The 13,266-nt window shown below is 41.2% G+C and overlaps 1 protein-coding gene across 1 annotated transcript in view; it reads right to left on the reverse strand.

Annotated features, from left to right (window-relative positions):
* Window positions 1-13,266, reverse strand: part of UTP20 (UTP20 small subunit processome component) — a 92,280-nt gene that overhangs the window by 2,665 nt on the left and 76,349 nt on the right. The window contains exons 47-58 of the mRNA XM_019952567.3: window positions 12,904-13,045; window positions 11,996-12,112; window positions 10,566-10,736; window positions 10,200-10,331; window positions 9,673-9,783; window positions 7,309-7,388; window positions 6,806-6,875; window positions 6,489-6,671; window positions 5,639-5,770; window positions 5,030-5,162; window positions 3,067-3,254; window positions 2,255-2,326 (exon numbers count right to left, since the gene is read on the reverse strand). Of these exons, the coding sequence (XP_019808126.2) occupies window positions 2,255-2,326; window positions 3,067-3,254; window positions 5,030-5,162; window positions 5,639-5,770; window positions 6,489-6,671; window positions 6,806-6,875; window positions 7,309-7,388; window positions 9,673-9,783; window positions 10,200-10,331; window positions 10,566-10,736; window positions 11,996-12,112; window positions 12,904-13,045 (1,531 nt within the window). The remainder of the gene's footprint in view (window positions 1-2,254; window positions 2,327-3,066; window positions 3,255-5,029; window positions 5,163-5,638; window positions 5,771-6,488; window positions 6,672-6,805; window positions 6,876-7,308; window positions 7,389-9,672; window positions 9,784-10,199; window positions 10,332-10,565; window positions 10,737-11,995; window positions 12,113-12,903; window positions 13,046-13,266) is intronic.

Here is a 13,266-nt window from a genome sequence, read left to right on the forward strand (position 1 = left end):
GCAGAAGCTAAAATAGGTATCCTACAATTAGAAAACAGAAAACTGGGTATTGCACTGTTAAACTGACGATCAAGCCTTTTTTTGGATTATTCTTCAGTTTACCTCTTACAGTGTGTCCAAACCTATTTCCATGTAACTTTTATCCATTTGGCCTACTTCTATTCTTTAAGGTTCCACTGAGTAAATAATTTCATTCTGGATCACCCATTTACATTTTTCAAGAGAGCTTTGATCCCCATTCCATTAAATTCCTTCATCCATCCATTCTTCACCAAAATAACAGTTTCCCTTTACTGATCCATTTACTGAGCACTGACTAGTTACCTTGTATACAGCATTCCAATTCAACTTTAAAATATCCCTATTAGGTACTATTATCAGGAGAGAAAACCAAGGCTCAGAGTTGGTAAATCTCAGCCAAAGACCAAGTGAGTGGTCAGTCAGGATTCAAAGGTCTTTAGAATTCCAGCCCAAGTTCTTAAACACTGAGCTCCTCTTTCCCGCATATACCATCTGGTCCAATTGCCCAGGGGTGATTTTTTAGTCTTATAATAATGGACCCATTTATTGAGTCCTAACTCTACAACATGCATGAAATCTCTGACGTGGGTATTTCACACCCGTTATGTGAAGGAGGAAACCAAGTTGAATTTGATTTCCTTCACCATCCGGGCAACTCTGCTAGAGGAGCTGTGTACCCAGAGTTCCCCCAAATGTGGTACTCAGAACACCACACTGTCCAAGGCTAGCCTGGCCATCAAGAGTTAATGCCAAGATTATCATTTCCTTCTGGAAGCCGGGCCTGCACGAGGACAGAACCAGATGTGGAGGCCTTTTCTCCTTGCGGCACCACTTCACACTGTTAACTCACTCTAAGATTAAGGTGAAGTAAAATCCATCATTTCTTTCAACCTGGTCTGGTACTAGTAAATCTCTTCCTACCTGTCCCGAGTTTGTATGGTTTGTCATCCTCTATTAAAACTCATATTGTGTAAGGCCCCACCCACTGTCCACCCTGGCGTGATTTCTTTGGCCTCACTTTGCTGTCCATTGAATAGCTATCCATTCCCTCCCCAACCCTGCCATTTAAAAAAGTGAGAGAAGTATCAGTGTTCATGGCATGCCACCTGAGATCACTCTTCAGATACAACATTCACCTAGTTTCTACTGCCCCGTCCCTTAATCTGCATTGCTCCGTTGTTCATAATGGCTCACAAGAGACGTGGTCAAGTGCTTTGCTTAGATCTAGATACCACGTCCATGTCACTTCATCATCTACCAGCCCAACTGCTCTATCAAGAGGAAAAAATAAAATGGAGCAGTAGACCAACTATTCAAAAGCAATTCACATTTACTGCATATTTACAAATGCTTTCTTCTCCATATTTTACTTAGAATTAAATTTTATATGAAACTACATAAAGCTTTTTAGTGGTGGAATCATTCATCTGCCTTCTGTTAAGGACAGACAATTCTCAGACCACACTGTAGCATGAACATTATTGGTTTCTCTTTCGCTTCCAGGGATAAGGGAAGGAAATTCAATATTACAGTTTAATATAAAAACAATCAATCAGGGACTTCCCTGGCGGCACAGTGGTTAAGACCCCCCTGCCAATGCAGGTGACACAGGTTCGAGCCCTGGTCTGGGAAGATCCCACATGCTGCGGAGCAACTAGGCCCACAACTACTGAGCCTGTGCTCTAGAGCCCGCGCGCCACAACTACTGAGCCCGCGTGCCTAGAGCCTGTGCTCTGCAACAAAGACAAGACACCACAATGAGAAGCCCGCGCACCACAATGAAGAGTAGCCCCCGCTCGCCTCAGCTAGAGAAAGCCCGCGCACAGCAAGAAGACCCAACGCAGGCAAAAATAAAATAAATAAATAAAAATAAATAAATTAATTAAAAGAACCACAAAAATCAATCATTGTCCTTCAAAGCTTCAGTTGCAACGTGGAGTAGATATGTTAAAACCGATGATGAAAAAGATAAACAGCCAGCTTCCCACTGTATCATCTTTTTTGGGAATTTTAAACGGAGCCAGGAGTAATCCCAGTATGGACACCAGAGTCAATTAGATACATGTGCCTAACTGAACAGGTATTTAAGTGTTTGTTTATATTTCATTTAATTCCCCAAGGTTTAACTAGGGAAAACCAAACCAAACCAAACCAAAAACCAAACCTAAGCTTATTCCTATACTGTTGGTAGAATAGGTCCCTTCTATTTAACTGGGAGGATCACAATACTTACCTGCTCTCCTAGAGACTGATCCAAGAATTTGGAGTGCAACTGATGGCAAGAGGCTAGGGAGATACTTTTCATCTGTGAAAAGAAAATGGACATTGGCAGACACAATGCAGGGTATTTCTGACTGTTTTTAAAAACTCCAAGTAACTGTAATGATACAACTAAGGTAGGAGATTTTGCTCTGAATGACCACCTGTGTAGATCTGGAGAGGGAAGGTTCATGACCAGAAATTGTGTAAATGTTCCCTTCTATTTGCCATAAGAATTTTAGCTCCAGGACATGGGGAGATATAGATCATAATCCTTTAGATTACTGGCAGACAACTTTACATTCAAATACTTTCCCCCCCCTGTTTTCTTCCCTTCCACTCTCTGCTCATTCAATGTTTATGGAGATCCCACTATAAGCCAGGCATTGTGCTAGGCACTACGAAATCGGAGACAGATAACACACGGTCCCTACCTAACATTTTCAGGAACATGATCTCATTAAGTCATCAACAAGGTTATGGAGGCAGGACAGACAGTATCTTATTTGCCAGTATTGATAAAGAAATTAAATATATAATGGAAGATAAATATGCTAAATAAGCAAATCAAAAGTCTGACTAGACCAATGGTCTAAAAATTATCTTTGAAAAATCTTGGACTTGAGGGTGACCCCTCTCTAGTTACTAACACTCCTATGGATCCACATGTGCATCAAGTTGTTGACTGTAAGAGTTTATCCCAAGGCCAAGCCCAAGACAGTTACAGGAACCAGAATGAACATCTCATGTAGATGAGGGAAGGAAAGAGTCTCAGAGAAAACTTACCTTTTGGTCAAGGTCACTTGTTAGGAAGCTGATTGCTACAGGTTCTGAGAGTTTCTTTTTAGTTTTTTTGACATTCCGTTTTCTGATAAGTTCCTCCGGTTGGCAAGAGGCAAAGAGCAATCCAAAAATCTGGGCTGCGGTGAGCCACACCCAGTTGTGCGGATGTCTCAGATGAGAGTGCACGTGACCTAAGGGAGCCAAAGCGCATCCTCAGACGTCAAGGTTTTCCTGACTCTGTGGTGGTGAGCGTGACTAATTCAGGTGTTTCTTGAGTATCTATTATGTGCTTGGATTTAGGAATCAAAGATGAACAAAATAGCCCCTGCTTCCCGGAAGTGACGTGGAGAGATTAGAAGCAACTAGAGAACCAATTCTACCATGGTAAATGATACGAGAGAGCTTTGAGTCAGCCTGAAAACAGACCAGTTTCATAAGAACTAGCTGAAGACTCAAGGAGATAAGGTAGCATTAACAGCTACAATTTCTAAACTAAAATTAAGGTAAATATATACATGGGTACATATTCTTTTCTCGTAACTATTGAAATCAGTGGCTCCAAGTAGCTGACTGGAAAGGTATCATTTATTGAGGTGTTCTATGTGCCAGGCATAGGCTAAACGTGTTACACGTATTACCTGATTTAGACCTCACAACAGTTCTGTGAGGTTGGAACTGTCATTCCCATTTTATAGTTCCAGAGGGAGCTAAGTAACGTGCCAAGCTGTAACAGGCAGAACCAAGCCTGGGCCCCAGCTTAATCTGGCCCCAGAGCTCATATCCTTAAACATGACCCCTTAAACTATCTTAAGGATGAGCCGTTAAAGATCATACCCTTGGGGCTTCCCTGGTGGCGCAGTGGTTGGGAGTCTGCCTGCCGATGCAGGGGACATGGGTTCGTGGCCCGGTCCGGGAAGATCCCACATGCCATGGAGCGGCTAGGCCCATGAGCCATGGCCGCTGAGCCTGTGCGTCTGGAGCCTGTGCTCCGCAACAGGAGAGGCCACAACAGCGAGAGGCCCGCGTACCACAAAAAAAAAAAAAAAAAAAAAAGATCATACTCTTATGATACAGGGCCATTCTTCACATACCACACTTGGAAAGTACAGTAGAAAAGCCTTGTGGTAACAGACTGAAATTCTAAATGAGCCACCTCATATCTCAGTTTTAGTCTCTGCTGCTTTATTTCAGGAAGATGGTTTTACTTTGTTTTCTATATGAACCTTTGTAATTATCTCAGTGGAGCCATACCAGAGTAGGCCATATAGTAACTTAGTGACTGGATTATTTCTCATAAAATCATGAGTTCTCTTAAAACAAGTGGGTATTTAAAACATTCATTGCAATGTCTATTTCCTACTGATTAATCAAAACTGAAACGTTAAATTAAAAATTCCAGGATCTTATTTTTCATTTAAAGAAATGAATTTTACTTTATTTTATTTCATTTAAATAATATATAACTTAAATATTCCCACAGAAGTGAAACGGTTTAGTAAATTATGGCACATTTATACTATGGATTATTTAGCCATTTAAAAGGATATCTACTAAGTATGTTATACTACTATAATATGCCTACTTAGGTATAAACAGGATATAAAAGTTTATATGGAATTATGCAACCTCAAAAAAAAACCCCTATGGTTATCTGACAAAAGGAAGACTGGATGCAAATGTATAACAAATAATCATCAAGTAGCAAGGAGGACTTTGGGAAATTTTTTCCTTTCTTTTACTCGTCCATAATTAATATTCTTTCTTATTTATAAATGAAATATATTATTTATGAGGATACGTATATACATGCATATATTATTTGTTTGTTTTTTCCCCCAGAAAAAAATATTTTCACTGTAATCAATCTGCAAGGGCCTTTTAAATCTTTTTATCATGGACTTTTCCCCTGACATTATATATTTCTAAAGTGTTTAATTTTAGATTTAAATAAAAAGGAAATACTTACTCCAGATTTTACTCAGAGTCTCAGAGGGCTTGATAAGCTGAATAATATTACATCCCTTGATGAGTTTACTTATCAGTGTAAGAAAACTAAACAGAAGGCGATCTGCAGCTTTTTCTTCAGTCTCTTCCATGATCTAAAATTAGGAGGGATGTTAAATCAATTAAGACAATAATTTCAAAGTATTTGATGGACATTTTTACTCCAGGATGTACATCTATACCAGGGTTTCTCAACCTAAACACTGCTGACATTTTGGGTCAAATAATTCTTTGCTTTGGCAGGCTACCCTGTGCACTAGAGGATGTTTAGCAACATTCCTGGCCTCTACACACTAGATGACAGTAGCATCCCTCTACCCTCCAGTTGTGACAACCAAAAATGCCTCCAGACATTGCTGTCTCCTGGGGGGCTTAAGAAACTTTGATCGACATATACTATGGAAGATAACTTACTTTAATCTTCACTTTAAAAAGAAGATAGAACTACACTGAGTTCTTGCTTTTATTAATAAAAAAATTTTTGAACTCAAATATTTAATCTATTAGCTATACCACCTCAAGTAAAACTATTAAAATAAGCAAGAGTTTTACTCCCTAGCAAATAACTTACATTTGTAAAGTTTTCAGGATCAATTTCCTTTTCAATCACACGGAGAACAGTTCCAAGTCTTCTCTCAAAAGTGACTCCTTCACTTTCCACAAACAAGCCACAGATGAGGGCAGCTAGCTGTCTATTTAAGCTCTATCGAAAATAAAACCATCACAAGACAGTATCAGCACAACTTGGGGAGCTGTTTCCAAAACTGTAAAATGAAGGTGGGCATGACCCTGTCCTCAGTAGTTCTTTATGATACCAGAAATCAACACAATGTGGATTTTTGGTTGCTAACATGAAAAATATAGAGAAATCTTCACCACCGAGAACAACATTAAAAAAAGTGGTATCCACTGAATAATATATTTTTTCTCATTTTTAAATTAAAAAAAAGGAAGAAGTTTCAGCCCCCCGACCCCATTCTGATTTTAATACTTAAAGTCAATATTAAGTTATGACATGTGTTGTTTATATTCCACAAAGATGGGCCAGTGATGATGAGGGTAGAGTCAGCAAGTGGTTATAATTATTGGCAAAAGTTACATCCTATAAATTGTATAAGCAAAATTGGAAACAAAGATATTCATCAATGGGGATTGGCTAAGTAAATTATAATACATTCATGTAGAGTAACTGGGTGACATTGACCTTGTAGTGGGAATACAGGTGATTTCTGTTACTCTCTGTAACTTCTTATATTTTCTGAAATTTTACTGTAAGAATATATTATTAACATAATCCAGTAAAAACAATAAAGCTATTTGGGAAAAATTAATTCAACAATGTATAATATGTATTCTTATTTAAAGTATGAACACCAAAAGCTCAGACTTTTCTTTGCCATATGACTAAAAGCAACCCTAACCTTCTTTGCCCCAAACCAGGTGGTAACCATATCGAAGAGCCAATCTTTTTTCTCAAGGCTGATTTTACTGAGTAAGGATTTGATTGCCATGGATGCCATCTTTTTACACATGGCAGAGTCATCGTTCACCATCATTAGACAAAGAGGAATAAAGAACATTCCACAGTTCTCGTGGAGCAGTCCCTGAAAGAAAACAGACACTTATGAGCACACTCAGACTGGAATTCTCACAGATGTCTCACAAACAGAGGACCCTGGGCTCCTGGGAGCCACAGCTTGTTAACAAACACAGGGTTTGTCTTTGTGATTCACGGTACCTGAGGGAATGTGTCAAAGAGATAAGCGATCATTTCCAAGGCGGACTCTCTCCCGGTCTCATGTTCATAACTAGGGTAAGAACATTAGAAGGACTTGTTAGTAACTTTAAAATTTACCAATAATTATTTTTAAGAATTTAAAATGTTGTCTCAAGGTGCCAGTCTATTTCTTAATAAGTGGAAAAAACCTCCATTTTCCCAATTTTAATACATGTACTTACCATGCTACTATGCAGTTGTAAATGTAATTTTGTTAGATTTTTACTGTTCTCCTAAGTGGACTCTAATGACAATCGATGGTCAGAGTGAACTGAAAAGCAGCTTGCAGAACTGCTATATGAAGCCATGCACAATGCTTGACAGTCAAGTCAGTGACTCATAGGATAGCATCCTCAAAGAATGTGCCATTACATTTCGGCTTTGTTCTTTTCAAGACAGTCCACACACTGAAAGGAGGGAAGAACCTACCCCACTGCCTTGTGTAGTTTATGGCTTCAACTTACTTCAGTTGAGCGAGCATGAATTCCAAGTTTGGTCGCAATTTGTCCCCCAGGGGATAGTCAAGAATATATTTCAGAAAAACCTAGGAACAGAAGTCACACAAGAGATTACTTGGATCCTGTCCCTCCAGGATTCCTCTTTCCTAAGCTGCTTTCTGGGACACACTGGTAGGCTACAAAGACCTTTCAGAAGGGTGATCAGTTACGTGAAGTCCACCTCTTGAGTCAATAACTGTGCCCCTCCTCTCTCCTCCCACTTCACTTCCTCAGGTCTTGCCTGATTAAGCGTCAAGTCCTGGCCCATCATTAGCATGGTTGTTCAGGGCTCCAAATCTCAGCTCACACACTGGCAGCTCATCTCTCTGATAGGAGGCTGTGGTGAACTGAGTATGGACTGTGGTTCAACCCTGTATTTCCCCTGAAATAAGAATAACAATAATAGTGATAACACTACTAACTTTTTTTTTTTTTTTTTTTTTTTTTTTTTTTTGCGGTACGCGGGCCTCTCACTGTTGTGGCCTCTCCCGTTGCGGAGCAACAGGCTCGGGACGCGCAGGCTCAGCGGCCATGGCTCACGGGCGCAGCTGCTCCGCGGCACGTGGGATCTTCCCGGACCGGGGCACGAACCCGTGTCCCCTGAATCGGCAGGCAGACTCTCAACCACTGCGCCACCAGGGAAGCCCAATACTACTAACTTTTGCATTTACTAACTACCTTCTTTGTGTTAAGCACTGGGTTAAGTGTTTCTTGGTTGGTTTTCATTACTTCCTTAGGAAGTAAGTAATATGATCCCATTTTGCAGATGAAGAGAATGGAGCTGGCACAGAAGGTAAGCAACTTGCTCGGTGACACTGCCAGAATCCCATGCCTAGCCTATCTGCATCCACAGGCTCTGCTTGCAAACTGCTGTATTATTCAGCTTCCTTTATTAATAAACTGTGAGAACTAAGCACATCATTTAACTTGCCAAGGCCTGTTTTTCCCCAACCATAAAACGGTGGTACTATTTCTTTTGAAGGATAGTTACAAACAGAAGTCATGTATGTAGAGTGCTGGGCGTGCAGCTAGTACTTAATAAATAGCAGTTGACCCTCCTTCTTCCTAAACGAGTTAACTTTTTTTTTTTTTTTTGCGGTACGCTGGTCTCTCACTGTTGTGGCCTCTTCCGTCGTGGAGCACAGGCTCCGGACGCGCAGGCTCAGCGGCCATGGCTCACGGGCCGAGCCGCTCCGCGGCATGTGGGATCTTCCCGGACCGGGGCACGAACCTGTGTCCCCTGCATTGGCAGGCGGACGCTCAACCACTGCGCCACCAGGGAAGCCCCATGAGTTAACTTTTTCTAAAGATGGCCTCCGCAGCCCAAGCCCTCCTTTAACTCCGAGTTCATATTTCCAATTCAGACCCTTCCATTTCCCGGGTTGATATGCACTCATAAGATCAGGACAAATGTATGAACATAAATCTGCTAGTGTCACTCCTCTGTCTACTGATTTCACTGGCTCTTTGTTATTCTTAGAACAAAGCCCTAAATCTTTAACAAGACCACAAGGCCTTGCCTGATCTGGCCCCCTCCCCTGTCATTCACCTTCAACAAGCTAAGCTCTTACCCACTTCAAGCCTTATCTTCCTTAGCCTGCAAGGCTAAGCCTTATTCTTCCTCCAAACTTTGCTTATATGCCAATCCCCAGGAAAGCTTTCCCCCACTATCACATTAGGGTGGTCCTCCACCATGTCATATGCTCTTATCGTATGCTCTTCCATACTCTGTCAATTTTAAGAAGCACAGTTTTCCACATTTTAACATATCTGAAATTGGGATGTCTTACAATTGATGCCATCTTATCACTGTCATAGTTTTTTCCCCTTCCTTTGAGGTATGTAAGTAATGGTGTGTCTTGTAAGTGATGAAATACAACACTACTTTCTTCCTCGTGGCACTCAGGATGTCTGTAATTTAATAACGACTTGTGGGATTTCTGCTTTGCGCATCTCTGCTATAGGACAGACAGGGACTATAAAAATTTTGTTAACCACTCTTCCAGCAATACCAGGTACACAGTGATATACATTAAGTGGTCAATGACTGGACCACTGGCTGGAAATCTTTGCTGCAGGTTATCATGCTGCAGAAGGAAAATGTGTTTCTTCATCCATCTGAAACATGCCACATGTGGGCTATACTCAAAATGCTCTTTATACTGAAAAATGGCCTTACACTTGGTATGTGAATGGGCTCCTGAGTCTTAGAATAAAGCAACAGTATGACACAAAGTCTTCAGAATTCAGTGTTGACATCTCTCTACCTAAAAACCGAACAGAGAAGGCAGGGCCCAGCCCTTGCCATGGGAATACGCTCTCTCTACAAACCTGTCTGCACTGGACTCTGACAGGTTCGTTTTGTGCAGAAATCGCCAGCTTGGACACTTTGCGCATGACATCATTGATTTCTGGAACCAACAACTTTCTTGATAAAATGGCCTGAGATACAAAAGGAGAAGACATACTTATTTCATGTTTTACTGCAGATGGCCTGTTGTTTACTAAGCTGACCTGATGTTAAAAGCAGTCACAGGCAGTTTTCAAACATAATGAAAGTACCTCCACAAGAAAAAGAACATAAACTTAAAATGGTTAAAATGGTCAATTTTATGATACATACAAGGAGACTACATGCATTTGTACAGAATTCCCTGGAAGTTTAATAGGGAGCTCATGTTTAAACATTTTAATAAGCAGATGTGTCAGCTTATAATTAATCAACCAAATCATAATAATCTTTATAAATTAATTTCAGAACTATCTACAGCTAGTCAGAACACTATGTTCCATGTTATTCTAAATACGTGACATGAGGCTCATTCACTGCACAATCCAACATTCTGGTGACACCGTACCTTCAGAAGACCAAATGCGGTGGCTTGTCTTGTAATATCATAAATGTCCTCCTCAGCATATGCTAGCAGAACTTGAAGCTGCTTTTCAGTTATCTGGTAAGACTTCACTTTCTTCACAAGTATGGTCACACACTGCAAGTTATAACACTGAGGTTAACAGCCAGGACATCCCACAAATCAGCATACGGTGGAATGATAAGGACTCAATACAACAGCAATGTTTTTTCACACAGGATACCAACACTCTGGCCTTAGCAAATTAATCTGGAAGAAATTTTGACCACGACCACAAAAGATGATGAGGAAAAGTAACTTTGATGTTAATCCCGGTCCTGGCTTTTCTAAGTGCAAGTGAAAACACCTCACCTTGAAACAATTTACCACCAGGTGGAAATTCTGGCCCCTGGCAGCCCCGAGTTTTGCATAGTCCTTCAGCAGAAGGAAAAGGTGCTTCATTAGCTGTTCCGCTTTTGTTTCTGTGGAAGGCAGGGGGAACCTCAAGACCCAGATCAGGCATTGTAAAGCGCCTGTGATCACCTGAAAAACAGACAAAGCCAATCAAGTGATGAAGTGACCGAACTCAACAATCCAGCACCTAAGGCTGTGTAGACACTGAGCGACCGGGTTGAAGGAACGAAGCGCTCTGCCAGGCCACTCAGGGAGAACTGTGCTAAAAGTGTAAGGAAATAGGGACGTTGCCTCTTCCCTGTTGTAGAACTTACTGCTTCTCCATAGCAAGTGAAGGTACATCCCAAGCAAGTGAGAAGAGGTGCTCATATTCTTAACCTATTATGGGTAAATGATTAGATGGGCTGGCTAATTTTAGCATTTTTTTCCCTGAAAAACACATTATAAATGCCTTTCCAATTTTCTAGAATGGTACTTCAATTTAATCCATTCTTATTAAGCTTGTATTATGTACACAAGGCACTCTACAGAGTGTTAGAAATACGATGATAAAAAGGATGCCTTTCCGCATTTAAGGAGCAGATAGCTGAGATTAAGCATGGGAACTATGACCCATAATTTAATATAGTTAAGTGCAGTGCCAAAGGTATGAAAAAATGTGTTGGGACCAAGTGACTACAAAAGAATCCCTGAACCTCCAGGCCAAACCTTCTAGATTACCTAGAGCAGCTGGTTCACCTCTACCTAATACACCCCTACACCCTGGGTGCTGGGATGGCCTTATCGGGCTGGATTAGACGAAGATAAAGCAAAGAGCTCAGGAGTCAAAAAGACCAGGGCTTAAAACCCAGCTCTGCAGCTTATTACCTGTTTGACCACAGAGATGTTAAATACTTAACCTCTTGGCACCTTTCCTGTAAAACAGGCAATCTGAGAAAGTGGGAAAGGTGTGGGCTTCGGAGTCCGACAGACTGAGGCTTACATCCTAGATCTGTGATATGGGGCAAGTCACTTAGCCTAAGGCCTGGATTTCTCATCTATGAAAGAGACACATTAATAATATATGCTTCATGGGTTGTTATGAGGATTCACAGCAGCGAGCAGTAGCAACAAGGATGATGATGATGAGATGATGATTACTGCCATGGGGATAGCACCACTCACCCTCATGAAGTCGTCGTGAGGATCAAACGAAGGGCTTTTACAACTGTTAAGCGCTACCTATTATTATTAAATTGCTGTTAAGGGAGCAATTTAATACAGAGAACAGAGGTGGTTCGTGATGTTGTAAATCTCTTTAAAAACTCAATCATCTTGTGAAGCATGAGCCTAGAAACAAGTTCTAGGTATACGCACAACACAGCTCCCGTGAAGGAACAGGTGCTCACCTTCACATCCATGGAACCCAGGCAGTCTATGAGGAGAGACATAAAAGGATCCAACATTTCCAGAACATGTTCACTTGAAGACTTGATCTTGGAAGTCTTCAGACTAAGATGCAACAGCTAGAAGATTTAAAAAGATACTTCACATCAGTTGCCCCTAAGACCAAATGAGTGAGGTAAAGGTGAAATGATTTTAAGAGACCAATGTGAAATGTTAAGATGCTTCTATTTGAAATTATAAAAAGTGTGAAGAAAGGGGAACAACCTGGGAGAGTCTCAGTATGTGAAGAAGGTGGGAGCTCACTGTGCAGCTGAGATTCGAAGTTCATTTACCAAATGGTTATTCCTCAGCATCTGCTTTGATTCCAGGTACTGGCTTGACATGGCAGTAACCAAGATCAGCAGGGTCACTGCCCTCGTGGATCTTAGCCAGGATGACAGACTCTAGGGAACAATTCACTAGAGATGCAGGGTGCTTTGAGAGTTCTGGGGGGACCTGGGCAGAGGGAGGAGTAGATGGTGAGGTTCTGGGGTGGGAAAAGTGTGGTGACTTTAGAGAACTGAAGGGAAGCCACGTGTACAGGATGAGGCTATGCCCTTGTGGCCCAAATGAAGGACAGGGCTCTCTCCTGGGAAAAAAGGGAGCCAATGAAGGATTAAAAAAATATGTACAATAAAACAATCAAATTTGTGTTTTCAAAAAATTTAGAGTAGTTCAGAGTTGCACACTCATGGGCAAAGCAACAGTGAAAGCACTGTAAATATCAGGTCAGAATCATTAATTCTGAGAAAGTTATATCATCAAAGTACCAGCATTTCCAGCGGAAATAAGCAGTACTGGAAATTCAGTAGAGGATTAAAAGGCACAGACTCACTGTGTGCAGCAAGTCTCACTTTAGGTTAATTCTTACCCGAAGTCCAGACTCAATAAATATGTGCATGTTGGTTTTCTTGCTCACAACAGCTTTCTGCCCGCCTCGAACTGGAGTTGGGGGGAGCAAAAGACAACTCTGGGGTGGCAGACGTGGATCTGGTGCAGGGGCTGCTGGATTTCTGTCAATCAAGTGGAATGAAAACTAGTAGAAAGCACACTATATGCTGCATCCCTGGAAGCTACTATGGCCCCTTCTGGTGAGGTGAGTCCAGTACCAAATAATGTGCTCTTTGCTGTGGGTTTTTTCCCCCCTTAACCACAAGACACCGAAGAGATGATTAGGTTGTTGATCAAAGTTTCTAGAACCCCAGAAACAGAGGTCAGAGGGATGAACACACAT

This window comes from Tursiops truncatus, chromosome 11 (assembly GCF_011762595.2).
Source record: "Tursiops truncatus isolate mTurTru1 chromosome 11, mTurTru1.mat.Y, whole genome shotgun sequence".
Lineage (NCBI taxonomy): Eukaryota > Metazoa > Chordata > Mammalia > Artiodactyla > Delphinidae > Tursiops > Tursiops truncatus.